The sequence below is a fragment of the Amia ocellicauda genome, chromosome 3, assembly GCF_036373705.1.
Source record: "Amia ocellicauda isolate fAmiCal2 chromosome 3, fAmiCal2.hap1, whole genome shotgun sequence".
Taxonomy (NCBI): Eukaryota; Metazoa; Chordata; class Actinopteri; order Amiiformes; family Amiidae; genus Amia; species Amia ocellicauda.
This window is the reverse complement of record NC_089852.1, coordinates 53,670,394-53,685,073: the sequence shown is the minus strand read 5'-3', so window position 1 is coordinate 53,685,073 and position 14,680 is coordinate 53,670,394. Positions and strand designations below refer to the sequence as shown.

At 43.9% G+C, this 14,680-nt stretch overlaps 1 protein-coding gene across 1 annotated transcript; it reads left to right on the top strand.

The window, feature by feature from the left end:
- Positions 1–5,929: 5,929 nt before the first annotated feature.
- On the top strand, positions 5,930–7,240 carry LOC136747243 (uncharacterized). Its single transcript, XM_066700190.1, has one exon. The coding sequence runs from the start codon at positions 5,930–5,932 to the stop codon at positions 7,238–7,240; it is 1,311 nt and encodes a 436-aa protein (XP_066556287.1).
- The last annotated feature ends 7,440 nt before the right edge of the window (positions 7,241–14,680 follow it).

Below are 14,680 nucleotides of genomic sequence, written 5' to 3'. Positions count from 1 at the left end.
AAGTTAGATCTCAAATGTTTAAATACTTACACACACACACACAAACACAGTTATGCATATGGAGCGCACAAAATACAAGCAGTGGTCATTTCTAATTCGATTGGGAATATACACCCCATAATCTTTTCTACATCTGATACCAGAACTGCAGAGCATCGTGTTAGACACTAGAACAGTAGCTGCAATTTGCAGGTCTGTAAAATGCTGCTCATTGAATGCATATAGATAATGCGCACCTCTCTTCAGCGGGATAGAGCAGGGGGGGAAATGAACTTCTTTGCCCACCAGCTACACTATCTCTCACTATTACTACTGTGTATTTCTTAAACTTAAACTTAAAAGTGGCTTTCTTGTGTCAGTTATGTAATTAGGGTTTAAAGGGGGATTCTGGCATTTAGGTTGAAACAAATTAATCTGTACGTAATCCGTCTTAATCTGTACCTTCACCTCCTGGCACCCCCTCGTCATAAATCCTCTGCCTCCCCCACCCCACCCCAAAAAAAAAATCACAGTCATAACTGTCTACAATACTGAACAATGTGCCAAATTAAAAGTTTACATTAATAAACATGTGCTTCATTCAGTTTTATCAGTCTCGGAAGCAGTAAAATGTCCCTCATCTGACTGCTTTAAAAGCACTCTCATGTAGTGAGCACTTTCGCTGCGCCACAATTTTGCCCATCTCCCCTAAGAGGCCGGTTTATGTGTTTAGATCAGGCAAGTTACCCGCATTTGGCGGGTGGCGGGTGTTCATTTCCCAGCCTGGACTAGAGCATCAGACTCACAGGCTCACAAGTCAACAACACTGTTTGCTATACACCCGATTTTCGAAACCAGTGCAGGACATTTTGATTTGTCGCTACACCAGTTTGTACAATGACCATAAATAAATGCGATACCTTTTTCATAATGTAGCCCATTAGTGGTATAACAGTTTAAAAGCAAAATTAAACATCCAAAAACAATCGATGCTAAGGAAAATATTTAGAAGAGAGAAGTCTGCAAAACACAAAGTCGACTTACCGTACTCACAGGGATCGACAGTTGCCGCTGTTGCTGATGTGAAGCAGGAGGTTCCGACGGCCTGACAGAGGCGATAACATCAAGTGGATGAGGCGGCGCTAACAATGACTCCACAAGTCGTGCAAGGTTGCTGACCCCTTCAGCCAGTGTCCACAGTCCGACAGAAACGCTATTACTTTTGGGATCCACCATCATTACCAGCTTCCCTCAGAAACCTCTGCGTCCTCAGTCTCCTCCGATTCACCAATACTTCTCACGTGTCACGGTGATGTCACGAATTGAGTCAAGTGATTCACAAAATGCAATTTCGTCGCACGAAATTCCGTTTCGTGCATGTAATGTGTATTTCGTCCCACGAAATGCCATTTCATGCACGTAATGTGTATTTCGTCCCACGAAATGTAATTTTGTGTACATAATGCTTGTTTCGTGCACATTATGAGTATTAGCAATTTTGTGTACGGAATGTAAAATGTACTTTGCCTTCAGTGGACAAAATGAACACCCGAGTTTGCATTATGTCCACAAAATGTTGTAAGGGAAAATACATTTTGTGCACAAAATGCAAAAGTTGCATTTCATTTCGTGGACGAAATGAAAATCCTCTTTCATCATTCTGTCCATGAAATGAAGAGCTTTTGTGCACTTAATTATGTATGACACAAACGGCGCCCCATATATTTGCAGTTTATCACATTTGAACTCATTGTCTGAACACTTGCTGGAAAACCAAATAAAACTAATCATTTTGACTAATTAAAGTCAGTATGTTGACCACATTCAAAATTCTTGTCTGCATGTGTGTGTGTTTTTAATCACAGATTTCAACTAACCGAAATATCAGAAACTACAGTATTGTATTTACCATTTGATACCTCCTTATCCTGATCCCTGTGGAACTCCACTAACAACCTCACTCCAGTTAGAAGCAACTACTCTAATCGACACCCTCTGTTTCCTATACATCAACCAGTTCATAATCCATCTACTTACATTACCCTGAATGCTTACAGCTTCCAATTTGAGGATCAGCCTTTTGTGTGGAACCTTATCAAAAGCTTTCTGAAAAAGTATATCATATAATATGCTATCACATGATTCACTGCTGCAGTTGCATGTTAAAAGAACTCCAATAAATTTGTAAGACATGATCTGCCTCATCTAAACCCAGGTTGACTATCTCCAAGAATATGGTTTTCATTAAGATGCTCCCCTGTTTTCTGTCTAATAATTTTTTGCAACATTTTACAAGTAATGCAGGTGAGACTGATTGGTCTGTAATTTCCTGGCTCAGTTTTGTCCCCTTTTCTCAAGGATTGGTATGACATTTGCTGTCTTCCAGTCAGCTGGCACATCCCCTGTTCCAAGTGTCATTTGGAATATTTGAGTTAGCGGCCTAGAAATAATTTCTCTAATTTCTTTAATTACTGTTGGAAAGATCCCATCTGACCCAGGTGATTTGTTTGTTTTTAATTCTGCTATTCCGTTTAGTACCTTCTCCTCATTTATCCTGATCTCTCTTAGGATTTTACTGAACTGATTGTTAACCTGTGGCATGTTATCCATTTTTTCGTTTTTGTAAAAACCTCTGTAAAATACTCATTTACTCATTGTTCATTTTCTAAGATAATTCAATTTTTGCCCTAAATCTGTTTCACTTCCTCCTTTATTGACCTCTTGCTGTTGTAGTATTGAAAAACGCCCTTTGCATTAGTTTTAGCTCCAAGAGCTATGTTTCTTTCTATTTCCCTCTTTGCTTTCAAAACCCTTTCTTAAAATCTCTTTGCAGTTCAACATATTCTTTGTATTTTGTTTCATCACCATCCCTTTTGTATGCGCTATACAACATTTTCTTCCTCTTTATGTTTTTTTGCATACCTCTATTAAACCATTTTGGCCAGTGTTTTTTGGTCCTCAATTTGCTAAGTTTTGGTACAAATTTCTCCTAGTAGTATATTCTTAAAATATAACCGTCCATTTTCAACTGAATCTGTATCCAGTGCGCTCCAGGCTACCTCTTCTAAGTGCCGCCTCATACTTTCAAGGTTTGCTTTTCTAAAATTGTAGACCATTGTTTTAGATTGTTTAGATTGTTTTTTTAAAGAATGCCTCAAAGCTAACCATATTGTGATCTCAGTTTGCCATTGGTTCTCTAAATAGTGTCCCTTTGACTCTATCAAGTCATCAAGTGCATGTGCTCTCTCTGGTTGGTTCCCTGACAAATTGAGTTAGAAAGCAGTCATTTATCTCAACCATTTCTATTTCTGCTTCTGTAGTCCCAACTGAGCTTTCTCAGTCTATGTTTGAGAAATTGAAATCCCCCATTATAACAGCCACATCCTTGTTACATGCAATCCTGATCACTCTGTACAATGCATCATCTTTCTGAATATCTGAGTTGGGTGGCCTGTAACACACTCCTACCACTAATCCTCTGGATCTTTTATTCAAAAGTTTAACCCACAAAGATTCTGTTTCATTACTAGGATCTAATTTGTGTTCTTCTGCCTAAATGTCATTTCTGACATATAATGCTACCCCACCCCGTCTTTGATTTTGCCTGTCTCTCCTAAACTGTGTGTATCCTTTCAACTTGTATTCATCCCCATCATTTTCTGTAAGCCATGTTTCGGTCACTCCTACAACATCATAGTCACCGCCAGCACTGTGGCTTCTAGGTCTAACATCTTGTTCCTTATTTTCCTGGCTTTGAGATACAAACATTTCAGGACTTTCCTACTAGGCAGTTTCCCTTAGTTTTCTTTCCTTAGTGGAACATCTCCCATGGTCAGAACTCCCTGCCCCCCTGGTCCCTGGTTTAAAATATTATCAATTACACATATGCTCTCCATGCATCAGTCCCCCTTCTGTTTAGATGTAGACCTTCTGTTTTGTACAGGTCTCATTTATCCCAGAAGAAAACCAATGCTCCATAAACCTAAAACCCCCTTCTCTACACAAATATTTCAACCATGTTAAACTTTCTAATCTCAGCCGGTCTCCCTGGCCTGGCACGTGGTACCGGAAGTATTTCAGAGAAAACTACCATGGAGGTTGGATTCGTTCCTAACTCTAAATTTGTCTTGCAGAACCTCTGCCCTTCCTTTTCCTATGTCATTGTTTCCAATGTGGACCATGATCAGTGGATTCACCCCGGCTTTGGCCAGTAGCCCATCTACTAGTTTAGGGAGATCTGCAACCTGAGCACCAGGCAGGCAAGATACCATGCGGGTCTCCTTATCACTAGAACACACTGTGTGATCTACGCCTCTAAGAATTGAGTCTCCTACTATAACTACCTCCCTCTTCTGGGGGGGAGTGGGCACCATGGTGCTCTGGTGCACGACTGCCCTCCCGTCACCCTCGGAGCTGTCACTGTCCAATTCGGTGTCCAGCAGTTGGAACCTGTTGGGCATTTCTAGCTCTTAGGATGTCTCTAAGGGTTGTGCATGCTCTTTTCTGTGGTTACGACCTACTGTAACCCAGCAGTTACAATTTCCTGCTCTAAGGTCTCAACTCTCCTTTTTTGGCATGCACACCATCTCTCTCATGGGCTGATGGACCAATTCTTCTATATCACTAATACAGCGCAGATCAACAAGCTGGGCCTCAAGATCATGAATCTTGATCTCTAGGATTTCAACATGCCGACCCTGACCCTCTTCCTCCACTAGAGGCCGCCAATGTTCTCTTGCCTTTTCCTGCTCCCTTCACTGCTTTCCTTTTTTCATTCTATCAATTAACATTCCTCCTCACCCTTGTGCACTTCTGCTTCTGTCCTTTGTTCTCATTGGTCCTGCTCTTGTCTTCTTAGTTTCTGCTCTCCTTTATAAACCCCTCACTGCCCTCACTCTGGGCAAAGTGTTGTCAGATCTATCTGCTTCACCGAGCTGTTGTCTCCTGGTTCCTTGTTCTCCTTAGCCCCTTGTCCTTTACCTGTTTCTATTGACCTCCTGGACTTCGACCTTTTGCCTGTGACCTCGACCTCGCTATTGGATTCTCCTTGGTTTCTGTCTGCTCAGTGTAGTAGCTCTGCACTTGGGTCCTTTCTCTATTAGTTTTACGGTCCTCTCACGAGGCAACCGTGACAGAACACTTTGCCTAATCATGGACCTCTCCTCTTTGAGTTACGCCAGGGAGACCGTCCCTTAGTAGAATATGTTAAGGAATTCTGCGTTTTAGCCAACCAGGCGCAATTTGACGAGGTCGCTCTAAAGGACATTTTTCGTTTTGGACTCAACAAGTCTATATCCTACCAGATCCCTTATGGTAGACGTGACTGGTCCCTGGTTACATGTATTACTTCTGTTCTTTTGTTGAATGACCCGACCTGGGTTGCGTCCGCTGCCGAACCAGAGGTCCCGACCTTGGCCGTGTCCGCCGCCGAGCCAGAGGTCCAGATCCCGGTCCCGAACCCGGCCGCTGACGCCGAGCCAGAGATCCCGATCCAGGTCCCGAACCCGGCCACCGCTGCCGAGCTAGAGGTCCCGATCCCGGTCCCGAACCCGCCCGCCGCCGCCACCGAGCCAGAGGTCCCGATCCCGGTCCCGAACCCGGCCGCCGCCGCCGCCGCCGAGCCAGAGGTCCCGATCCCGGTCCCGAACCCGGCCGCCGCCGCCGCCGCTGATCCAGAGGTCCCGATCCCGCCGCCCAGCCCGAGTGCCCAGCGGTCGCCGCCTTCGCCGCCGCCGCCCAGCCCGGGTACCCAGCGGTCGTCGCCGCTGCAGCCCAGCCCGAGCAGTCGCCAGCTCCGCCCTTGACGGTCCTGGCACCTGTGTCTACGGCTCTGCATCCTGATGCTTTCACAGCACCGCCTCCCAAGACTATTACTTCTCCGCCTCCTGTGGTTCCCTCAGTGCCGACTTCCGCGGCTCTGCCTCCTGAGGATACACCTACAGATGCTTCTATGGTTCCGCCTTCTGAAACTGCGCCGTCTCCAGTGATACCGGCTCCTGTGGTCAAAGCTTCTAAGGCTCCGCCTCCCGAGGCTCTTGTAGCCCCGCCTTCTGCGGCTCTGCCTCCTGAGGCCACACCCACAGATGCGTCTACGGCTCCGCCCCCTGAGATTGTGTCGCCTCCTATGATGCCGTCTCCTGTGGCTGAAGCTTCTAAGGCTCTGCCTCCCGAGTCTCCCACGGCTCTGTCTTCTCTGGCTTCTATGGCTCCGCCCATCAAGACCTCCTTGGCTTCCACGGCTCCTGCAATTATGCTGTCAACGGCAATTTTGCCTCCCGAGGTCCCTTCGGTTCCGCCTTCCCAGGCTCCGCCCCCAGAGGAATTTACGACTCCGCCTTCTATGGCTTCCACAGCTTCGCCCGTCAAGACTCCCCTGGCTTCCACGGCACAGCCTTCTGTGGCTTTCACAGTTCCTGCAATTGTGCTGTCCACGGTTCCTGCAATTCTGCCTCCTGAGGTCCCTTCGGTTCCACCTTCCCAGGCTCCGCCCCCAGATACATTTACAACCCCATCTTCTATGGCTCCGCCTACTGAGGCTTTCATACCTCCCGAGGTATCAACCGTATCGCCTCTTGAGACTGCGCCTCCCTCGGCACTGCCTTATGAGGTTTCTACTGCTCTGCCTCCCTTGGTGCCGCCTCTTGTGGTTCCGCCTTCCTTGTTGCCGTCCCCTGAGACTGCAACTCCTTCGGCTCTGCCTCCAGTGGCGCCACCTTCCTTGACGTCGCCTCCCGAGACTACCAAAGCACCGCCGCCTCCCAAGACTTCTGAGGCTTCAACAGCTCAGCCTCCCGAGGCCTCCGCGGCGCCGCCTTCCACAGTTTCCCCGTCTCCATCTCCCAAGCCTTCCAAGACTCCACCTCCGATGGCTCCGCTTCCTACAGCTTCCATGGTTTCGCCTTCCCAGGTCCCGGCTTCTGTGGCCTCATCGGTTCCGTCCACCAAACCTCCAGCACCTCCTCTGCCTGACCCGGACCCTACCTCTTTCTGGAGATTGCCTTCCAGTTCTCAAGACTCTGCATCTGTCCGGAAACTACCTTCCGGCTCTTTGGATCTCACCTCTGTCCTGCAATTGTCGTTCAGACCTCCAGACCCTGTCTTTGTCTTGTGGCCGTCTCCTAGACCTCCTGAACTCATTCCTGTCCTGAGGCCATCTCCCAGACCACCTGAAACCGTTCCTGTCCTGTGGCCATTCCTCAGACCTCCTGAACCTGTTCCTGTCCTGAGATCGCCTCCCAGACCTCCTGATCCCGTTCCTTAACTGTGGCCACCTCCAAGACCTCCAGAACCCGATCCCATCCCATGGCCATCCTTCAGACCTTTTGCCCCTGCATTGTGGCCACCTCCCAGACCTCCCGACCTTGCCTTATGGCCACCCTATAGAAATCTTGCCCTTTCCCTCCTTCTTGTCTTCCATTTCCCCACTACCTTTAGTCCTGATCTTCTGTTCCGTGGCTTTCCCCGCTGTATCTAGTCTTGCTCGGCACAGCCGAATATGGAGGGGGGGTACTGTCACAGTTCCCTAGCCCTGACCCTCTTCCTCCACTAGAGGCCGCCAATGTTCTCTTGCCTTTTCCTGCTCCCTTCACTGCTTTCCTTTTTTCAATCTATCAATTAACATTCCTCCTCACCCTTGTGCACTTCTGCTTCTGTCCTTTGTTCTCATTGGTCCTGCTCTTGTCTTCTTAGTTTCTGCTCTCCTTTATAAACCCCTCACTGCCCTCACTCTGGGCAAAGTGTTGTCAGATCTATCTGCTTCACCGAGCCGTTGTCTCCTGGTTCCTTGTTCTCCTTAGCCCCTTGTCCTTTACCTGTTTCTATTGACCTCCTGGACTTCGACCTTTTGCCTGTGACCTCGACCTCGCTATTGGATTCTCCTTGGTTTCTGTCTGCTCAGTGTAGTAGCTCTGCACTTGGGTCCTTTCTCTATTAGCTTTACGGTCCTCTCACGAGGCAACCGTGACACCAACAACATTCACAAATGAAATCATCTTGGATGAGTTCATCCAGGAAAGCAATCATTCTGTAAACCTGAAATTGTAGTGGCCACATGCTTCTAAATTTAGTAAGTTGTTGGTGCCCTAAACACTGTCTCTTGGTTTTTGTCCCCTAATTCAACTGCTTGACCTTTTGTCACCGAGAAACAGCACAGCTCTTTCTCAACAGCCACCAATTGACACCTCACTGACTCCACCTCACTCTAGTCTAGCAGCTAGACTGAATTAACTACAATTAAGGCAAACTAAGAGTAAGATTTATTTCAATTAAGGCAAATCTAAAACAAGATTAGGAATGCCAAGACTTTCTGAAAGTAAAACATACTACTTGCTTGGAATGATTGTAGAAAATTTATAAAATTACCAACATGTATTGCTGTCCATTCCCCTCCTCACTCACAATCCAGATTTCCCACTTACTCTTTGTAATATTGGTTTACAAAGTTGGTTGGATAGGGGTATTCATAGTTTATCCTCCCTGTTTGAGAATAATACTCTCAAAACATTTGCTGACATTAGTAGTGAATTCATAATACCTAATGAAGATTTCTTTAAGTATCTTAAACTTTGATATTTTATACAATAATTAACTCAAAGAATATTTTTTTTTACAAATTAATGACATTGAAAAACTTTACTACCACCTCTATGTCAAAAATAATCTCTAAAGTCTATGTGATTTTATCAAATAAGGTCACATCCTCTGTCTTGCCCCTCAAACCACAGATCTCAATCACCCTATTGAGGATTCACTTTGGTCAAAAATTTGTGAGAAAGTCTATTCTTCTTCAATCTACAACAATGTGAGAGAACTTAACTATACATTTATTTTCAAAACTTATTTTACACCAGTTCAACTCAGTAGAATGTCAGCTGAGTGCTCCCCACTATGCCATAGATCCAATTCTGCATTGGATACCTATATGCATATATTTTGGCATCATGATAAAATTAAACCATTTTGGTGCTCTATTCATCAGGATATACAGGATATACTCAATTTTAAATTTGACATGTCACCCCTTTTGTATCTCTTAGGTATGGAGCCAAATGTATTTCTAGATCCTAATCAAGAGAAACTTCTTAACATGCCAAAAAGTCCATTCTTCTATTATGGAACTCAGGCACAGCCCCCTCTTTTAAACTTTGGACATCTCAGGCATCAAATATCTTACCTTTGGAAAAACTAACATATGATCTGTGCAATAAATCTGCCACATTTTGGAATATATGGTCTCCCTTGTGGGATTATATTGAGAGTGGGGGAGACAATCCTTAGTTCATGTCAATTTAATAACATTGACTTGTTTGTTTGTTTGTTTTTTGACAAATTGGCATGGGAATTGACCTGGCCATGTTCCTGGGGAGCCTCGGTCCTGTGGGTTTTTGTAAATATTTGCCAAATATTTGGATCAGGTTAGTTCAAATTAATTCAGTAAGGTCTCTGGGGCTCTCCAGCACCGGGGTTGGCCTTTCTTGGTATAAGGTATAATGTAGGAAATGTTTACACTCCTTTGGTCTGTATTTGATCTGCAGTGGGTTCTCCTCCATTTTTTTACTATTATACTATTATAATATTTATTTTATATGTATATATTCATTATAATCCTTCATTTATATTTCATGTATGAATTTATTATTATTTTAATTTTTTGTCATTTTTGTGATATTAATAAAAGCCAATTAAAAATTGATTTAAAAAAAAGACGTTAATAGATTATATTTATCAATTAACTAAATGCAAAGTGAGTGAACAGAAGAAAAATCTACATCAAAACAATATTTGGTGTGACCAACCTTTGCCTTCAAAACAGCAGCAATTCTTCTAGGTACACTTGCACACAGTTTCTGAAGGAATTCAGCAGGTAGGTTGGCCCAAACATCTTGGAGAACTAACCACAGTTCTTCTGTGGATTTAGGCAGCCTCAGTTGCTTTTCTCTCTTCATGTAATCCTCCTCCTCCAGTCTCGATGATGTTGAGATCAGAGCCCTTGTTGGACGCAAGTCTTCCATGAAGGCCACTTCTGACCGGACAGTAGATGCGCATACCAGGGTCCCACTGTTTTCTGCCAATTCTGAGCTGATGGCACTGCTTCCGATTGGGAAGGGAAGTAAGCATGATGTGTCTTTCATCTGCTGCAGTAAGTTTCCTTGGCCAACCACTGCGTCTACAGTCCTAAACGTTGCACATTTCTTTGTGCTTCTTCAAAAGAGCTTGGACAGCACATCTGGAAACCCCTGCCTGCCTTGAAATTTCTGTCTGGGAGAGACCTTGTGTCTTGTTGCTGTGCTCAGTCTTGCCATGGCGTATGACTTTTGACAGTAAACTGTCTTCAGGAACCTCACCCTGTTAGCTGAGTTTGGCTGTTCCTCACCCAGTTTTATTCCTCCTACACAGCTGTTTCTGTTTCAGTTAATGATTGTGGTTCACCCTACATATTGAATTGATGATCATTAGCACCTGTTTGGTATAATTGTTTAATCATTCACCTGACAATATACCTGTTCACTCACTCTGCATTTAGTTAATTGATAAATATAATCTATTAACATGTATATTTTTGAAAGCATTCGTACTTAAGAGCATTTTAGCTCTGATCTACAGAAGACCTCTCCCCCCCAAAGTTATCAGATTTCCTTAACTCATCAGCTGGGAACTGGTTTACATCAAAGTGACAGTTTTGGGAGGATGGCACAGAGAATAGGCCAAATAGTTTGGAATCCTGCTGTGAGATGTCTGGGGAAGGGGGCCTGTAGGTAATAAAAACTCTTTGAAGTGGACGGGAGCTGAAATCCAGACATAGAGCTACGAACCCGGGACAACCGGCATTTCCAAAAGATGGCATGGATTGACATCAGTCATAAATCAAGCCCCTCTCCAATAGGACACTGGGGGCTGAAACTGAAATCCAATCTCAAAAACTCAAGAACTAATCACCTATTGATCTGACAGGCATATAAAGGGTAGCGCACGGCCTCTCTCACTCTCTCTCTCACCTGAACCATTAACTCGCTGCCACAGCTCAACCTGTAGCTCTGTTGCCCGAACCGGAACCAGAAACCAACTAAGTCTTTGCCGGCAACAGAAGAGTTAAACTGGGAGAAGGAGATTGAGCCGTACGAAGAATTCTTTTAAAGGACTTTATCAAATAAAGAACTTTACAGACTGTGCATGCCCACCTGTACCCACCTGATCAGTGGAGTTTTACAGCTGGACAATTGACAAAAGTCAACTGTATACGAAAGTGTCAGTCAGTTAAATAGCTATTTGAGTCTTAAGAAACTTGATCCTTGGGACCGAACAGGGCCCTGCTTTCCTCAAAGATTTTGTCTTCAAGTAACTACGGTGGAAGTCCTGCTTGCCAAGAAGATTTTGTGCACAACCATGGAGCCTTCAAACCAGTGGAAAATCTGTTTGGAAAAGACTCTGTTTCGCGAAACCCCAACTTGCAGGTGTATAGACTGAGTGGAAGTTCTTGGACAAAGCCGAACCGGACTGCCTTTGTTCCAAAACACACGGACCTCGTGCCGTGTGCTGTTATCTGAGCCCGAAGACAGAGAGGCCTCTCTGTGACGGAGTTCATAAAAGTTTAACAGTTTGGAGTTTGTGATTCATGACATTTGAGAAATCAATTAGAAATGTTAATCTGTGATTCATAACTCTAGAATGTGTAATATCATTTAGTTTTGCTTAAATATAAATGTGTGTTGCATTAAACTGTTTTGTTGACAATTTTAGAAATAAAATCTGTCAACGCCGAGAAATATCTTCTCATTCCTGTTTAACTGTTTAGTCTGAAATTGACACACGTTAATAGACATTAGATTATTGGTGGCCCTGCCTATCCTTAATCATTGAATAATAAGCAGTTAAGGGAAATTGTGGTAACAAGTAATGATAGGATCTTTCTCGGCACCTAAACGTAAATGAGACTGATATATATATATAACGAGAAGTTACCTGACATAAATACTAACCTGCGTAGTTATTTAATGTCTGACTAACAATACTAATGAGAGACTCACCTTTGTCTTACTAACCGGTATTGTAGTCAATGTGTTTATAACCATTTTTGTTTAACGATTTTTGTATTATCATATGCGATCCCATGGTCTTTGATTTGGTCACGGAAGTGATTTGTCTTTGATTTGTTGATCTAGAGTTGAATTTTAATTCGTTTTTCCCTTTTGTATAATTAGTGTAGTGCTACATTTAGTCTTTGTTTTAAATACATTTGACAATTTATATCTTTGGAATTGGTGTCTGCGTCCAATTATTACAGAAATTGAGTTCTACAAGATTCCAGGATTTGTGATAAGGTGATACTATAAATTCACTTCTATATATACACTCACCTAAAGGATTATTAGGAACACCATACTAATACTGTGTTTGACCCCCTTTCGCCTTCAGAACTGCCTTAATTCTACGTGGCATTGATTCAACAAGGTGCTGAAAGCATTCTTTACAAATGTTGGCCCATATTGATAGGATAGCATCTTGCAGTTGATGGAGATTTGTGGGATGCACATCCAGGGCACGAAGCTCCCGTTCCACCACATCCCAAAGATGCTCTATTGGGTTGAGATCTGGTGACTGTGGGAGCCAGTTTAGTACAGTGAACTCATTGTCATGTTCAAGAAACCAATTTGAAATGATTCGACCTTTGTGACATGCTGCATTATCCTGCTGGAAGTAGCCATCAGAGGATGGGTACATGGTGGTCATAAAGGGATGGACATGGTCAGAAACAAAGCTCAGGTAGGCCGTGGCATTTAAACGATGCCCAATTGGCACTAAGGGGCCTAGTGTGCCAAGAAAACATCCCCCACACCATTACACCACCACCACCAGCCTGCACAGTGGTAACAAGGCATGATGGATCCATGTTCTCATTCTGTTTACACCAAATTCTGACTCTACCATCTGAATGTCTCAACAGAAATCGAGACTCATCAGACCAGGCAAAATTTTTCCAGTCTTCAACTGTCCAATTTTGGTGAGCTTGTGCAAATTGTAGCCTCTTTTTCCTATTTGTAGTGGAGATGAGTGGTACCCGGTGGGGTCTTCTGCTGTTGTAGCCCATCCGCCTCAAGGTTGTACGTGTTGTGGCTTCACAAATGCTTTGCTGCATACCTCGGTTGTAACGAGTGGTTATTTCAGTCAAAGTTGCTCTTCTATCAGCTTGAATCAGTCGGCCCATTCTCCTCTGACCTCTAGCATCAACAAGGCATTTTCGCCCACAGGACTGCCGCATACTGGGTGTTTTTCCCTTTTCACACCATTCTTTGTAAACCCTAGAAATGGTTGTGCGTGAAAATCCCAGTAACTGAGCAGATTGTGAAATACTCAGACCGGCCCATCTGGCACCAACAACCATGCCACGCTCAAAATTGCTTAAATCACCTTTCTTTCCCATTCAGACATTCAGTTTGGAGTTCAGGAGATTGTCTTGACCTGGACCACACCCCTAAATGCATTGAAGCAACTGCCATGTGATTGGTTGGTTAGATAATTGCATTAATGAGAAATTGAACAGGTGTTCCTAATAATCCTTTAGGTGAGTGTATATATATTTGATCATCAATTCAATATGTAGAGTGAACCACAATCATTAACTGAAACAGAAACAGCTGTGTAGGAGCTGATTAAACAGGCCAGGCCACCTTCTTCCATTGCTCCGTGGGCCAGTTCTGTTGCTCACGTGCCCATTGTAGGCACTTTCGGCAGTGGACAGGGGTCAGCATGGGCACCCTGACTGGTCTGCAGCTATGCAGCCCCATACGCAACAAACTGCGATGCACTGTGTGTTCTAACACCTTTCTATCAGAACCAGCATTAACTTTTTCAGCAATTTGAGCTACAGTAGCTCGTCTGTTGGATCGGACCACACTGGACACCCTTCGCTCCCCACATGCATCAATGAGCCTTGGCCACCCATGACCCTGTCACCGGTTCACTGCTTTTCCTTCCTTGGACCACTTTTGATAGGTACTGACCACTGCAAACCGGGAACATCCCACAAGCGCTGCAGTTCTGGAGATGCTCTGACCCAGTCGTCTAGCCATCACAATGTTAATTTTTCCTGCTTCTAATACATCAACTTTGAGGACAAAATGTTCACTTGCTGCCTAATATATCCCACCCACTGACAGGTGCCATGATAAGGAGATTATCAGTTATTCACTTCACCTGTCAGTTCTCATAATGTTATGGCTGATCGCTGTATAATGGAGTGGCCAGCACAATCATCGGATCTCAACCCTATTGAGCTGTTGTGGGAGCAGTTTGACCGTATAATAGGTAAGAAGTGCCCATTAAGCCAATCAAACTTGTGGGAGGTGCTTCAGGAAGCATGGGGTGAAATCTCTTCAGATTACCTCAACAAATATACAACTAGAATGCCAAACGTCTGCAAGGCTGTAATTGCTGCAAATGGAGGATTATTTGACGAATGCAAAGTTTGAAGGACACAATTATTATTTAAATTAAAAATCATTATTTCTAATATATTTCATATTAATTTTGCTATATTTTCTATTAAAACTCATTTCATGTTTTCATGACCCCAAACTTTTGAACGGTAGTGTATATACAGCATATAATGGATATCAAAAGTCTACACACCCTTATTCAATATGCAGCTTTTGTTGATGTAAAGGCTGAAATCATGACAAATCATGCCTTTTTTCACCTTTAATCT